This window comes from Scleropages formosus, chromosome 4 (assembly GCF_900964775.1).
Source record: "Scleropages formosus chromosome 4, fSclFor1.1, whole genome shotgun sequence".
Taxonomy (NCBI): domain Eukaryota; kingdom Metazoa; phylum Chordata; class Actinopteri; order Osteoglossiformes; family Osteoglossidae; genus Scleropages; species Scleropages formosus.
In genome coordinates this window covers 26,783,190-26,799,264 of record NC_041809.1, presented here as the reverse complement: position 1 = coordinate 26,799,264, position 16,075 = coordinate 26,783,190, and the positions used below count along the sequence as shown (strand labels likewise).

At 45.8% G+C, this 16,075-nt stretch overlaps 2 protein-coding genes across 2 annotated transcripts; one reads left to right on the top strand and one right to left on the bottom strand.

Annotated features, from left to right (window-relative positions):
- Window positions 1-1,009: 1,009 nt before the first annotated feature.
- Window positions 1,010-8,240, bottom strand: rskrb (ribosomal protein S6 kinase related b). Its single transcript, XM_018730723.1, has 12 exons — window positions 7,949-8,240; window positions 6,703-6,966; window positions 6,221-6,304; window positions 5,864-5,932; window positions 5,306-5,375; window positions 3,068-3,175; window positions 2,922-2,962; window positions 2,741-2,768; window positions 2,300-2,389; window positions 2,120-2,208; window positions 1,911-2,021; window positions 1,010-1,749 (listed from the first exon to the last, which is right to left on the bottom strand). Exons 1-12 carry the CDS (start codon window positions 7,976-7,978, stop codon window positions 1,438-1,440), a joined length of 1,296 nt encoding a protein of 431 aa, XP_018586239.1. The 5' UTR covers window positions 7,979-8,240; the 3' UTR covers window positions 1,010-1,437.
- A 3,548-nt stretch (window positions 8,241-11,788) lies between these two features.
- mrm3b (mitochondrial rRNA methyltransferase 3b) lies at window positions 11,789-15,702 on the top strand. The gene is made up of 4 exons (XM_018730722.2): window positions 11,789-12,213; window positions 13,729-13,973; window positions 14,277-14,444; window positions 14,770-15,702. The coding sequence occupies exons 1-4, from the start codon at window positions 11,792-11,794 to the stop codon at window positions 15,387-15,389; spliced, it is 1,455 nt and encodes a 484-aa protein (XP_018586238.2). The 5' UTR covers window positions 11,789-11,791; the 3' UTR covers window positions 15,390-15,702.
- The last annotated feature ends 373 nt before the right edge of the window (window positions 15,703-16,075 follow it).

Here is a 16,075-nt window from a genome sequence, read left to right as displayed (position 1 = left end):
AAGCTGATGTGTATTCACACCATGATGAATCTTGGGCTGAGATTTACATTTATTCATTTAGCTGACGCTTTTCTCCAAAATAACTTACACTGTCAAGGTTACAGTTATTTACCCATTTATACAGATGGGTAATTTCATTGGAGCAATTTTAAGATAAATACCTTTCTCAAGGGTACTACAGCCGGAAATGGGGATCGAATCTGCGACCTTTGGATCGGCAACTCTAACCACAACGCTAGCAGCTCCCCTGGTAAAAAGTTTATAATTAAGGTGTTTGTATCCATTGATGAATACACAAGATACATCTATAAAACATTAGCCATTCTTATTTGACTACTGATTATTTTACACTCTGCAGTAACTATTTATATACAGTACATTAAGTTGATTGACCTGTTTAGTTATACAGTGTAAAACTCGCTTCATTTGTTCAAGTGCCACCATGCACTTATTTCAGGCATCCATATATTCACTGCAAAGGTAACACTGTAACACAAGTGTGACACTTAAGAACACTTATGATCTGGCTCTACTAAACTTCTATATAAGGAAAAAGTTCCCTAAAATGTGTTTTGACATGTCATACTAACACAGGGCTGGTTGGCCTGGAACCTGAGAGAGAACCTAACTTGATGGATTACATCTGACAATATCAAATGGTATTGGGCTGCAAAAAATATTGAAAAGCTAACAGAATAACTCACAGAGCTAACAAGAATACAATTTCTGGGGTCCTTTCTTCTTGTAAAATTCAAAGCTCTACACCTTCTATTATGGCTTTTCAAATCTGTCAATGCTGTGCTTGCAGGAATATCTGGAAAATCACTTTTGCCCTTGAGTGCAACAGTTAGCAGGTTTACATTTATTCATTTAGCTGATGTTTTTCTCTAAAGCAACTTACAATGTTAAGGTACCTACAATTATTTACCCATTTATACAGCTGGGTAATTTTACTGTAGCAATTTAGGCTAAGTACATTGCTCAAGGGTATTACATCTGAAGGTGAGGCTCAAACCTGCAACCTTTGGGTCCAAAAGCAGCAGCTCGAACTACTGTGCTACCAGCTGCCCCATGTTTTAATTTTCCATTCACTATGAAAGAACATGGGGATAAAGCATTTGGATTAGGTTACTGAGACAGGTACAGAGAGAGCGGCCTAGCTGCTGCTTCCTTTCCCCATACCCCAAGTGCCCAAGATTCCTCATCGCCATCAGATTCTCAATACCCAGTGCTGTGTTAGTCTTTCTCAGAGGGCCAAAGGAAGCAGAATGAAGTACAAGTGGAGAGAGGCAAATCACTCATCCTGTTATTTTGTACAAAATACACACACAGAACACATTTAATGTAAGTCTTGTGTTTGAATCAGACTAAGATTAGAGGACAGGCCAAAGCAAACCAGTTTTGCATGGGCAGTTGTCCTGTCCCTTATGTTTTGTGCTAGACGAATATCTCTGCAGCTGAGCTGGCCAGGGGGAAGGCGCAGCCAAGGTCAGTAGTGGGAGGAGTTTGGAGTGAGTCTGTAGGGGAGGCGGGCGAGCCAAGGAGGTCACAGTCGAAGTCTGCTAGTGGGTCTCGGGGCAGGCCACGCATTGCTCGGGCGGGCCGGTCTGGCCGCTCTTTCAGCTCCAGGATCAACTCCATTGGGGTCTTCTGCAGCAAATGGGAGTCAAAGGGTGTCCCACGAAAGAATGTCTGCCTTTTAAAACGCTCCAGGGTGCGCAGGCGTCGCGTGGGGGTCTTACACAGAAGCTGTGGTGAGGGGGCAGGGTGCACGATTAGAGAGATTCAAAATACGACACAAAATGGATTAGATGATTGGGTGGGAGGGAGTGCCCATCTGTGGTGCCCATCTGTGGATGGACTCTGTAGCGCATGGGCTCCTGAATGGGTGTGGGCTACAAACACCTCACCTCTGTTATCAGCAGGGCAAATGATGGGCTGAAGGTTTGGGGCATTTCGTATTGGAAGCTCCGCACCTTTCTCAGCATGTAACAGTGGTCCGGCTCTGCAGGCACAGGGAACTGGAACAAGAGACCCACAAATAGTGACAAACCTGTGCGCTGACACACAGACGCAAATAGTTCATCTGAACGCTGCACAACTTTGTCAACGAGCTCACCCTTCCAGTAGCCAGTGCAAAGAGCAGAATGCCAAGAGACCACCAATCAGCCGCATGGTTGTAGGGCCCCCCGCTGAGAACCTCAGGAGCTGTTAAATAAAGAGCAAACACTGCTCTTAGCAACCACAACTGTATGCACTCGTATTCGTAAACATCCTGCGGCCGAGACGATCTCCTCACCCATGTACTGGATTGTGCCGCAGATGGTGAAAGCCCTTCCGCCACGTTCCAGACGACGGGACAGCCCAAAATCAGCCAGACGGAGATGTCCTGAATATAAGCGCATGGGAAGCATAAACTTTCACACGCACACAAATACATCCTTACACCTTTAAGATGCTTCGCTCGTCAACATGCTACACGCAAAACCCATGATGATACACAAAAGTGCTGCTGCTGCTATGCCACCAGTGACTTATACGTCAAGACACACATGCACATTAACTTGCATTACACTTTCATACCCGTATACGTACATAACATTTGATCCTAGTAACGGAACAAAAACCCGGAAAAAATCAAAATCCTTATTACACTGAACATTCCAGAATAATCCTCTCTGTGTACAGCTATGTTTTAGGTCCCTCTTGTGGCCTCTTTCAACACATTCGCTGGTGTTACCTTGGTCTGTCAGGAGGATATTTTCCATCTAAATTTAGAGAAAAGAAAAAAGGAGTTGTTCATGCAAACCGTTGATGCAAAATGTTTCCTCCTTTTAACATTTCCAAACATTCAAGAAATCACATGAGCTCTAACTGTGCCGTTCTCAAAGAAAGTCTCGTCTCTGCACAGGTTGCCTCACCTTTACGTCCCTGTGGATGATCCCATAGTCATGTAGGAACCCTGTCAACCACAGACAAATGGTAAGAGGCTAGTGACACTTGGGAAAGGCACAAACATTCTAAAAAGTATGTTTGGGATCTTATGAGGAATACAATCCTACATTACCCAGAGCACAGCCCAGCTCGGCAGCGAACACTCGCACAGCATCTTCTCCGAACTGGCCGATCATACCCCAGTAGGTGTAAAGGTCTCCGGTACTGCAGTAGTCACACACTGCAAGAGAATCAGACCATCACACACCTGTGCACTTGAGGGGTTTCCACCACAGCTGATCTGACCACTTCATGACCTTGCTGAAGTGATGATCCAATCTACCATCCTATCACTATTTTCATCATGGTGGGGTGTGGCAATTTTACCTTCCCATGCTAACCATACAATGTAGTACCGAATCAGGTTTCTGGGATGTAAAATACCTGACAGATGTTGTGCACTAAGCGCAAAGAACCCCATCATGATACCCTCACCCTCCATCTGCTTCCACCTTCCTCCCTGGAGGATCCTATTAATGCATCATCTCAAGTGCATTCCTCCTGCTTGTTGCTGCCCATCTACTCATTCCAAACTCTATAACAAAGGAAAACAAGGAGGGAAGAGAAACCTTTTGCATTTTAGTGGAAATGGCCATCTTGTAAGTGACTACAAGGGTCAAAAGCTGGAGATCCAGCAGTATCCATGGACTACAAGTAGGGCTGGCAATACAGTATAATCCATTAGTAAATAGGAACTTTATGATCTTTGCACTTCAACACTAAGGTCAAACGGTCTGGTGAGAGAACATAATGGGGAAAAAGTAGTTGTTGCTAATCAAGTTCGGCCAAAAGACGGAGCGAAGGTGACTATTCATGAGGGAAGGGGGGACATGGGCATGGTTGATAGACAGTAGGTGGGTCAAGGGTTGGACGTCAACAAATTAATACAACTTTAGTCTGTAGAACCTACATCTTCCCTCCCAGCCCTTGAGGGCCACCGTGTTAAACAGTTTTCATTTTAACACTAGTTTTTTTTTTTTAATTTTTTTTTTATTTTAGCCATTCTTAATAATGTGGCTGTTCGTAGTTTATAAATAGCTGGAAAGTGAACACTTTGTGACCCTTTGAGACCTGCAGCGAAGAACGGTGACAATACTTAAAGGACCTCTAATCCTTTCCCAAAAGCTCAGGCCGCACACTCCATAGTAGCCACTTGGAACGTCCATGGAGTCCTTTCCCAATCTGCACAGGGAAGGGGGGTGGGGTGGGGTGGGGTGGGTTGCCACAGCATTCGCACACACACATGCCGTCAAGCCACAGGCTAATAGATCCTCCCAGGATTACAGGCTGCTATCCCTCCCTTAGAAACAGGCACAGATCAAGTCCCCGAATCACTCCTGATCGGAAAATGCCACGAGAGCGGCTGTGCCAGGGCTGGAGGATTATCGTCCATGCTGTAGGCATGGACACGGGATTAGCAAGGCTTTATACTCTCTGCAGACATACACTGGTGCCTGGGTAAGCATGCACTAGTGACTTGTAAGAGATCTGCATTTAGTTACATGTTTCATGTAGCACCCCAGCTATGTTTTTTTTAACCACCTTCCGAGGGAGAAAATTATTTCCCTTACTCCATTTTTTATTGTAGCGTTCAAAGTTAAATTTAAGTCTGTTTTTTCTTTACTCTTTTCCTTTGTTGCATTTTACCTTTCATTTCACTAGTTTTATAATTAATATTATTTTCCTTCGTGGGGGGTGCGGTGGCGCAGCGGGTTCGACTGGGTCCTGTTCCCCAGTGGGTCTGGGGTTCGAGTCCCGCTTGGGGTGCTTTGCAACGGACTGGCGTCCCGTCCTAGGTGTGTCTCCTCCCCGTCCAGCCTTGTGCCCTGTGTCGCCGGGTTAGGCTCCGGTTTGCCGCGACCCCACTTGGGACAAGCAGTTTCAGTCAGTGTGTGATTACTTTCCTACAGTGTTTCTTTTGCCCTAATACCAACTTGCTATAAGCGTTTCTACTCAGATGACGCAGCGCTGTGCAGCGGCAATACCACGGAAATACAGCTACATTAGTGTCACAGATCGTCTTTCCATCTCAACACAAAGACTGTGAGGTCAGGGGTGAGACGGTGGTCATACAGGGGACGGTCGGTTGTCACTGATCAAGCTCAGGCGGCGGGAGGGGAGTGGGGTCCGTGGTCACTATGCTCAGGGTAGGTATGGTGGGGTAGCAGCACAAAATCAAACAGATGCTGCCTGCATCTTTCTTTAGGGACACTGCAGAGAGAGGGAAGAGAAGTTAGGAAGTCTGCTACAGGAGGGTGGGATTGTGGGCAGGGCAAGGCCCAAAGGGGCCCGTGTATTCCAGGTCACTCACTAATGAAGAGGTGGCGCTGCGTCTGCCAGCAGTCCTGCAGGTCGTGAACAAATGGGTGCCGTACCTGCCGCTGTAAGGCAACAGTCAGTACATCAACAGGTGTGAGCAAGGCCACCTGTGACAGGTGGGGGTCTGGAGACATTCTGGAGACACTGCTCTCCTGCTTCCTCTCCAGCAGCCTCAAAGTCCACCGAATACACAGGAAGAAAGGGCCCCGCGGCTTGCAAGGAAGGCCTGTAGCCGTGTCTACGTTGGGCTCAAGTGTGAAGGAGCAGAAACACTGCTATGGAACAGGCTCTATTATCCAATGTCCGTGTTTAAATCTCAGCTATGGCACGCCGTTGTTTTTCCTCTGAGAAAATGAGGCGTATGACTTCATACGGAATCAGTATGTGGCTACAGAATGGATCGTGTATGAAACACTGCAGCAGGTCCCATACTGATGTAGCAACAGCAATAATATATGAGTAGTTCCTCTGAAAACTATTACAGATGACAGAGCAGTCACCCTCTCCTTGAGACAGGGTCAGACAGCATTCGGCCGTAACACAGACGCACCTGAATGATGACCTCTTCCTTGGACTGCTCAAGGATTCCCAGTCTCAACACTTCAGATTTTGGCACGACCTACACGTGCAGGCAAAGCAGATAAACGGGCAAAATATTATACAAGGCAGGACAGATCTGGAGTAAAGAGGGCTAAAAAAAGTTTACACACCAGTAATTAAATGAGGAATCCTAGGAATAAGGTGGAGACTGGAGATTGATCGACTGAAGAAATCAGAGACTGAAGTACATCTAAAATCTGAGGGAATTTGGCTATATGGAACACATCTAACATTGTTGTGGACTAAGAAGTCCAGACAGACACCCAAGAGACCAGTTCTGAGTGTATGACAATAAGGGGAAGCTCACCTTCACAGCATAGGTCTTCTCTTTGGACTTGTCCTTCACCTTCAAAATGGGACCAAATGAGCCCTTGGCAATGTATCCCAGAACCTCAAAGAGCAAAAATGTATAAAAGATCTCACTTTGAATATGGAACTGAGCACAGTATGCCAGCTAAACTCTAAAGTATTTCTTCAGCATGTCCACAACTTTACAACAGCCATCTCTGACACCTTCTGGCTTGTTTTATTCAGCAGTAAGAGCTAGTGGACATGAGTCAACTGCAGATTTTGCGTCCAGATTTGTCACTGTGTGGCAGGACATGGTGGCTCCGCTCGTGGTGGAACCAAAGTACTTCACTCATAGAAATCAGAACTGCACCGCAGCTATGTTCACTGTGTGATCTCTAAGCTATTCAAAAAAAAAAGCTGCCCTGTGACTGTGTGCTTATCAACTCTGCTGCTGCTTCGATGTAGCACATAGTTGGTTGACGTTGGTGGGGTGTCTACCTGGAACTGCTCGTGCCCAGGAACATTGCGGTGGGGAAACTCTGGCAAGAACATGGAGATGAAAGCTGGTAAGGTCCACTCCATGCTGGGCCACTCTGGGAAGCATGGAGCGGGGTGGTGTTGGCCAGAGGATCCTTTATCCCGTACCATCCGGCGACCCCTCAGGTGGAGATTGCTGAGAACTGAGGGCAAGGAGATGCCCATGCCAGAAAACAAGCCGCGCCAGCGTGACGGACAGCGCTTGTCCCCGGTCGTAGATTGTTTCTGTACAGAAACAAACGACCACCGTCTACTCAGTCACATTCTAGCCCATTTTTTCAACTGAACCGTACAGTACTTATGAAATACAGGGTAAAGTCATTCCAAGCTTAATTTTGTCTTCTCAATTCTTTTCATTTGAGCTCTGCAGGGGAAAGCAGTGGTTCCACCGCTGCAGGGTGGCGCTACAGCTGAGGCAGATGTGCACCTGCATCCTCTTCATTGGACACTGGACTAAACAAGGTAAATTAAGGGGAGCCTGCCAGGAGATTGAATAAATGCAATTTGAGTCATTTAGCTGACAGTTTTCTCCAAAGCCATTTACAACGTTCCAATTATTATTTACCCATACAGCTAGGTAATTTTACCAGAGCAATTTGGAGTAAGTACCTTGGTCAGGGGTACTACGGCTAGAGGTGGGGATCAAACCTATAACCTCCGGATCCAAAGGCAGTAGGAGTAGCTCTAACCATTACGATACCAGCTGTCCCCTGAATTAAAAGATGAGTAACACTCCACTTGGTTCCCACACCCTAAATCTTAAGGAATTTTACAAAAGAGAAATACATAATCTTTGCAATTTAATTTTGAGACTTCGTTACTTATTACCTCGGAAAAAACGGAGCTTCAAAACACACTGACACATTGGGCGCAACACCCGGCTCTGGGTTCGGGTCCGACTCAATGTGCGCAGCTTGCGCGTTCAGCGCTCCCACGTCACGTGATACAGGTATTTCTACCGCGAGCAGCTGTTCTGTCCCGTACTGCGCTGCACTCTTTTAATGGTCAAAACGTGTTTTGAACTCAAAGCAGGATCACATTATGTCGAGGTGAAAGATCGTTTTCCTTACGGCATCAGGGCGTGCTTTAAAAAGTGATTCAAGCCAGACAAATGGTGGAAAACTGTCTCCCTGCACGAATGGGTTTTTCGAGTCAAAGGTACCTCGACTGCGTCCACGACACAACAAGCCGGTTCTCCAGCACTTACCTTGCAGTTCTTACTGGCATCGGACCCCATCACATTATTAGGTCAGCGCCACGCTGTGATCGCGAGCTCTCCATGACATGAATCATGATTCTCTACCCACACGACCACACCGACGCCTCGCCCCCATCGCAACCTTTCACGCTGTTTCATCTCTAACGTTTATTTCCTAGTTACAGCTGGATCGCACATTTACATGCCTCTGGACGCACGCTTTCACAAAGCAACCCTACCGCTCGTACTTTCCAGACGCGGCGACGTAAACAGGATAAGCGCTGTTCAGTGTGACGTCGGTGCGGGACTCCGCCCACTTAATTAATATTAATGAAACCTCGTCAATGGACGAGTTTGCCCTCCACCGTACATCGCCCTTATGTCGATCATTTTATGTAGACCACTCATTCAGACACATCATTAATCAAATACACAAACATGTAATAAATAGGCTCCCCTCCCACTGGATCGAAGAGCGAAGTACATGTTGCACCATGCATGTGCTGTTTGACGCTCATCTCGGTGTATGTGGATTATGTTATTACCGTCTCACCCTGGACTGCAGCAGATTTACATTCTGACAGCCCAGTAGGATGATTCTGAATGTTGTACAAAGCAGAAAGTAACTGCAGCTGTAATCTTCTTGGCTCAAGCCCATATGATTATCTGGAACATGTCGATGCGGATGACTACTTTACCAGGCCGGTGCTGTGTTTATGTAAAAATATTTATGTGTGACACACGCTGTGCTCCTCACAATGACCACAGCAACGTAGTAATAAGAAATTGTCCCCAGTCCATGGAATACTAGATCAAGGTCAAAAACATGTATTTTCCCAACTGAGTCGCCAGCAGGGCAGCCCCTCAACACCTTATGATAAGGCAATATCAGTCTCCTGCCTACCTGACCTGTCAGCACAGTAAAGTGACTATTGACCAAATCACCTTTGTGAGCCTCCATTCCCAAACAGCACACCTGAGGGTTTCACCCCCTTTACACAGAGGGCATGGTGCCTCTGTAGGACCACCATTACTGGCAGTTTCCTGTGAAGACTCTGCCAGTTGTGTTTCTGCAACTGGTTGTCCAACCCTTTCTGCTGGATTTATTCCCCATTTCCCTCATGCGGGGCTAACATCACCTGGACACCCCTCTCCTCCAACAGACCCTTACATTCATTCGGTGAGCTGACACTTTTCTCCAGTGAAACTTGTAATTATTTACCCATTTTGTACAGCTGGCCAATTTTACTGGAGCAGTTTAGGACTCCAGTAAAATTGCTCAAGGGTACTACAGCTAGAGGTGGGATTCAAACCTGCAACCTTTAGGTCTAAAGGCAGCCAGTCTAACAGGGCTTTGTGTTTCATCAAGGTGTCCCAGTTGGTGGCTGTTATAATGGTTTTTCCATTTCATAGGACAGCTGTAATGGGCTAGCAGGGTCTCAGCTTTGGGCCCATTATTGAACTAAGTTGTTATCGGGCAGCGCAGTGGGAACAAAAGTCAAGTGCTGGTGCAGGTGTTCAGTTGGGGCAACCAGGTAGGAGCAGAACTGCCGGAAGACCATCCCTTCGCCCATGATCTCTTAAGATTATGCAAGGTATAAATGTTCACGCGTGTAAGCCATACATGTTCATATCATGCTCGGATCAGTCCTTTACAGAGCTTTATATAAATGTTTATATGTATTTAAAAAAAAGTACTAGGAAGGTGATTAGGAATCGACTATATTCTGGTAAAGTTTTATGCAGCTATTGGTGTGATGAACGCTGAAACTTATGGGGAAGGAAACTAACTGTACTTAAGAATCACACATCTGCAGCTATGTCTCTTTCTCCTAATGTAATGCACACATTGTATTTTCTGAGATGTACGTCGCTTTGGAGAAAAGCATCTGCCAAATGAATAAATGTTAATGTAAACGCGCGGTGGCGCAGTGGGTTGGACCGCAGTCCTGCTCTCCGCTGGGTCTGGGGTTCGAATCCCGCTTGGGGTGCCTTGCGACGGACTGGCGTCCCGTCCTGGGTGTGTCCCCTCCCCCTCCGGCCTTACGCCCTGTGTTGCCGGGTTAGGCTCCGGTTCCCCGTGACCCCGTCAGGGACAAGCGGTTCTGAAAATGTGTATGTGTGTAAACGTAAGATCAATCAATCAGTTATGTGGGAAAAAGCAGGAATGTACCTCCTTCCCATTATGTCCCTCTTCATATTGTCATACTTCCCACACAAGACTAAAAACCTCTCTCACAAGTCTTTCAAAGTTTCAGAGGCATGACACACACATGCTCTAAAACAGAATAATGTGGGGAGAATATCATCTTTCAAAACAAGCAGTTTTCCCAGAAAGGACAGGATGATTAAAAACATTTTATTATAAAGAACAAGAAAAAGAACATTTGTTATCAAGCTGGAGGACTTATAGTTATCATCTAGATCTATTGTTAATATGCTTATAATATAAATGTCAGGCTTGAAGGAATAGGGTTCATAACATAACAGTAGTATGTAGATTCATCCTATTATGCAAATTATGAAATACAATCTATTCAGAAGTAAGAGAAAAAAAGAACAAACAGGGATAAACAAAAAGCAATCAGAAAAACTAATACATACAATATTCCAAAATGATCTGTGGATATTTCCTATAATTAGATATATAAATTAATATATATTTACAAGCATCCATATACATAAACCTAACAATTAAAGCATTTTTGTAAATACTGCCTTATCTGTTTAGCAGTAATTAATTTTTTTGCATTTACATTTATTCATTAAGCAGACGCTTTTGTCCAAAGCGACATACATCTCAGCAAAAGTACAATTTATGCATTACATTAAGAGAAGGAGACACAGGAGGAGACTCAAGTAAACCTAGTTTGTTACCTACCACTTGCTGCACCGAGGTTCATCGTTCAAGTAGGTGCATAAGACACAGACAAATCCCGATACCCACACCATTTTTTTTTTTAATTTGCTGGGTAAATTTTCATATAACACAACTATAAGAAATTTTTAAGAAATCAACTTTGGCATGAAATTACTGAATTAATTTTATGTATGTAACATTTGCCATGCAAGATTATTACATTCACACTTTATTCAAGACATATTGCTTTATTTTTATAATGCATAATAATGCCTTTGACAGTACATGAATATTTGCCCCTAATATATTTAAAGATATGAGAAGCTAATTCTGTCCAATACCTTTAAAATGACACATTCAAAGAATATGTGAACAAAAGTTTCCTTACTTGGCTTACAAAAGAAATACACATCTGGAAAAGTATTGAGTAAAGAAGTTGCAGGATAAATGGTGTGAAGAATTTTAAACTGTACTTTTTTAATTTTATTAGAGATGCAGCATTTAAAGAGTATGAGCCAGTCCAGTTTATAATCATACTAGTATCTATGAGAATTACAAAAAAGAAATCCCTGTAGGTCTAATGCTATTTTTTTAAATCATTCCCTGTATATGCTGACTGTTACTTTTTTGTCTCTTTTGTCTCAATTCCAACTAAACTCAGCTTAGTCTGTATGATGTTTAAGGTAAAGTTTAAAAAAACATTAATACTCTATACGTATATCATTAGATGACGTTTCTACATCTAGGAGTTTATCCGCTATCTATTAGTCGGGTCTGAATTAAACCCGGTGTTTTTTGCTCCCTCTCCACGACAAGCCTTATTACCTTTTCAGTTTTTATTGTGTTATTCTGACCTGTATAAAATTCTCGTAACATCAACAAAATGTATTAATAATGGCAAAAGTGCACGGTTTACTATACAACCCAGCAGTTATTCTGCCTTCTTAGTACAAGCAGCCAATGAGAATACAGATGCAAATTACCTCGGAAACATGGCGGCGTTCGTGCGGCGCGTGGCCTGTCGTATCTTGTCGGTGGATTCTAGAACAATCCTGACAGTTAAAGAAAATCCGTGCAGAGACTTGAGGAGGTACGTGCGAGCGCTGAGGCGCAAACCCGTGAGAGTCCTGTTTCCAGACGGCGAGGGTGAGAAGGCGAAGCCGCAGAAACAAAAACAGAAACGAGACGAGAGGAGCGCTGAGCCTGAGGCGGCTGAGCAGCGAGCGGAATTATTATCCGCCGGCGGACGTCCCAGGAGAAGCGGCTCGGACTCACAGCCGAGAGCGGAGGCTCCCGAGAAAGCAGAAGCGAGCCGAAGGAGCGGTCCGCCGACTACGGCCGCACATGAGATGGAACTGCTGCTGGATGGAGGACTGCGCTATGAAAGGGCCCACGCGGGGGACAGGAGACTCGGGTACGCGCACGTGCCGGACAGAGTGGTGAAACACGGGCACTTCTCTGTTCTTACTGCTGTGAAAACTGTACTGTACAGCTCGCGTGCCACTCTGATATCATTCAGTCCTCTGCACACATGACATGTCTGTCAGTGAGTGTCCATCGCTATAACGTACTCCGGACGGGGCCTCCCGAGGGGGACGACGTCACGTCACGTGATAAGCTCGCGACCCGCTGCCCGGAGACCCGAGAGGCGCGTTGCGGCCCCTGTTTACAACGGACACGCAGAAAACACCCGTGGGTGAACAAGCTGTCCGCTGTTGGGCGAGCAGAACATAGTGCGGACAATATTAAAGAACATGATCCTCCAGAACATATAACGGACAGCGTTTTATGGCGTTATGGACAAGAATGGGGGAAGGCCACGCCCCCTATGTTAGCGGTACTGAATAATAGAAATAAACCGGGCAAGATATTTACTGACAAAGTAATGCTGTTTGCAGTGCAAAACATTATTTCGTAATGATTTTCAGCTTTATTTTCATACAGTACTGTGCAAAAGTCTTATGCACGTAGATGTTTCACAAAAATATTTGTTTCAGACAGTTATTTAATGTGGGGGGTGCGGTGGCGCAGTGGGTTGGACCGGGTCCTGCTCTCCGGTGGGTCTGGGGTTCGAGTCCTGCTTGGGGTGCCTTGCGATGGACTGGCGTCCCGTCCTGGGTGTGTCCCCTCCCCCTTCAGCCTTACGCCCTGAGTTGCCGGGTTAGGATCCGGTTCCCCATGACCCCGTATGGGACAAGCAGTTCAGAAAGTGTGTGTGTATTTAATGTCTTCTGCATTAGTTAGTGTCAGTGAGAAAGAGCATATTTTAGATTTCAAAGCATTCCTTTTGCAAAAAGTTACAGTATTACAGTAAGGGTTTTGTATGTTGTTAAAGAAAGTACACACACACTGTCTGAAGGGTGGAGGGGACACACCCAGGACAGGACACCAGTCTATCGCAAGGCACCCCAAGCAGGACTCGAACCCCAGACCTGCCAGCAAATGGGACCCAGCCAAGCCTGCTGCGCCAAGCAGTTGTTGATGATGGATGGTTACTAAGCTTTCTAGGAAGTTTATTAATTAAGACCATTATTTTTGGAAGCATTCTCACTTTACAGCTTTCCCCCCCTCCAAGTGCCTAAAACTTCTGCACAGTACTGTGTATATCTAGTATTTTGCCTTAAAAAAGAAACTGTTCCCGGGTTAATCATTGCAGTCCCTCTAATACCATTGTTCAGTTTTCAAGAAAGTTTCAGAGAGAGCTTGGAGGAAAATGCATGTATGAGTATAAACTTCAGATTTATGGTTGTCTCTTGGTGTTTAATGCAGGGAGCAATAACTGACCCAACAGGGAGTCCAGAGGGCCACAGGACACACTACCCAATAAGCCACAGATGTTCAAATGTGACAGTGTCTGTGCCCTCGTCTACTTAGAGGTGAGCTGATGACCTCGATGCTGCTTCCTCATCGCGTTTCCTGTCTTGTGCAGGAGGGCAGTGAGTATGGCTCGCTCTAGGAAGTACCGCGAGCAGCAAGGCAAGGTGCTGCTGGAGGGGCGGCGGCTGATCTGTGACGCACTGCTTGCGGGCGCCGTCCCCCACACGCTCTTCTTCAGCAGCATGGATCAGCTGCGTGAGCTACCCCTGGATAAAGTCCGCCGCGCCAGCCTGGTCAAGGTGAAATTTGAAGATATTCAGATGTGGTCCGACCTTGTGACCCCACAAGGAGTAATAGGTACTCACCCTAGATTCGGTTGTGTCTGAAGAAACGTCATTTCGGTAGTGTAGTGGTTAGAGCTACTGCCTTTGGATCCAAAGGTCGCAGGTTCGATCCCCACCTTCAGTTGTAGTATCCTTGAGCAAGGTACTTACCCTAAGTTGCTCCAGTAAAATAACCAAGCTGTACAAATGGGTAAAAAAAAATTGCATTAAAATGAATGTAAATATAGACTGTGCATTTAAAGCTCAAGTGCGCTCTGCTATTGTACATACAAGTCCTTCTTCTCTAATCCCCCTTTATGCTTCCTGTCCCATGCAGCTATATTCTTGCGGCCGGATGCATTGCGGCTAACTTTCCCTCAGGACAGGCGTGGTCATGCTGTGCCCTTGTCCCTCATCTGTGACAACGTGCGTGACCCGGGGAACCTGGGCACCATTCTGCGTTGTGCTGCTGCGGTGGGATGCCACAATGTGCTGCTCACTAAAGGTATGGTCTTGGGGACAGTGTTAGGACTTGGTTCTCTTCCAACAGTACAGGCTTTTGGGGAGGGGTGGGATGTTAGACAGCGTGCACTGGGGGTGGGCATTGTTTGGGCAAAATGTGTTGCTCAGCGTGTCGGTGGGGCTGGACTTCTGGGGTATGACTGTCATTTGGCCAGGTCTTGTAGAGAAGAAATTGATTGTCTGGTAAAAACAAAGATTTAAAACTTACACTATGGTGTTATTGAAATAAAGGTGCATCTTTCTGAGAGTGATGCTTAATTGGCAGAGAACCATCTTACCTCATGTGTCCCCGTGTGTCTCCTGTACAGGGTGTGTGGATGTGTGGGAACCCAAGGTGCTGCGAGCTGCAGTGGGGGCCCACTTTCGTGTTCCCATCTTTCCCAGCTTACAATGGGACGATGTTCCCAGGCACCTCCCAGCTGAGGTCACCGTTCACCTGGCTGATCACTGTAGCATCACAGATGACAGCCATAGGGCCTTGAGGGAAGTGGGGCTGCCCAAAAACCACACCCCAGGAAAGGCAGAGATATATGGCTGGGTGAGAAGTCGGCCTTGTTCCAGAGACACACCTCACAAGAACCATCCTGATGATTGGGATTCAGACTCTGACAGTGAGTCTGATGAGGATGGCGATGATAAAGGTGGGCCTAAGATCTCTCTTCCAAAAGTGGAGACTCAGCTTTATCATGAAAGCTGGGCTGAGAATCCCACAGCTCTTGTCATTGGTGGGGAGACCCACGGGCTCAGTCTGGAGGCCCTCCACTTGGCTGAGAGAACAGATGGTCGGAGGCTATTTGTCCCCATGGTTCCAGGGGTGGACAGCTTGAACTCTGCCATGGCTGCCAGCATTCTCCTATTTGAGGGCAGGAGACAGCTGCTGCTGTCAGTCCAACGCTTTAACAGTGACATCCATTCAAAAACAGAGTGATGTTCACTTATGATCCTGTGCATATTTTGTCCATTTTCTCATGTGTTTTGGTAACATAAATATGCTTTTTTTAACCATCCTGGAAGTCACTGTATTTCTTGGACAATCCCATGCTGCTGTCCCTACTGCTAGGACTCTTTGTGGTGTGTGTTTCCTCTTCAGGGGTTTAGCCCTTATTGGTACCAAATGGAGTCCAGTAACTGGGCCATCTGATGGCATTCAGATGTTTTACTCTGATGGATTCCAGATTTCCTTTCAACCCCCACAAAACACACAGCAGATTGTTCCGAGTGCCTTTTTTCCTCAGTCATCACACGCACTACATTTTGCTGTATAGCCTCAGGATAATGTTGAGCAAGAGGTACTTGCCGTTCTGCCTCATAGGTGAGACCCTCAGCAAGTATCTCATTTTGCATCATTTCCTAAAAGGATGTAATCACAGTCATTTAGGACAGTTTTAAGTTGCAGAACCAGAATGTCAACATCTGAGCCACAGATGTGGAGGGAAGCTTTTTCAAAAAGTATTTTCAGCACTGATCCATTTTCTCCATTAGTCATTTTAAAGTTTGTGGTTGCTGGGCTGATTTTGAGGATGCAGTGAGTGCATTTTGTCAAACACATTCTTCAGTCAATCCAAAGCAATCCTTGTACTAACCAGAAACCCTTACAGGAATTTAATGGGGAAG

Excerpts from the sequence above, each read along its gene's own strand:
- rskrb (XM_018730723.1), bottom strand. The coding sequence starts at position 7,978 with ATGGGGTCCGATGCCAGTAAGAACTGCAAG. Across the intron at positions 6,967-7,948 it reads ATGCCAGTAAGAACTGCAAG|AAACAATCTACGACCGGGGA; the intron begins GTAAGTGCTGGA and ends GTTTCTGTACAG. Across the intron at positions 2,022-2,119 it reads TTGCACTGGCTACTGGAAGG|TTCCCTGTGCCTGCAGAGCC; the intron begins GTGAGCTCGTTG and ends CTCTTGTTCCAG.
- mrm3b (XM_018730722.2), top strand. The coding sequence starts at position 11,792 with ATGGCGGCGTTCGTGCGGCGCGTGGCCTGTCGTATCTTGTCGGTGGAT. Across the intron at positions 12,214-13,728 it reads GCGGGGGACAGGAGACTCGG|GAGGGCAGTGAGTATGGCTC; the intron begins GTACGCGCACGT and ends TGTCTTGTGCAG. Across the intron at positions 13,974-14,276 it reads GACCCCACAAGGAGTAATAG|CTATATTCTTGCGGCCGGAT; the intron begins GTACTCACCCTA and ends TGTCCCATGCAG.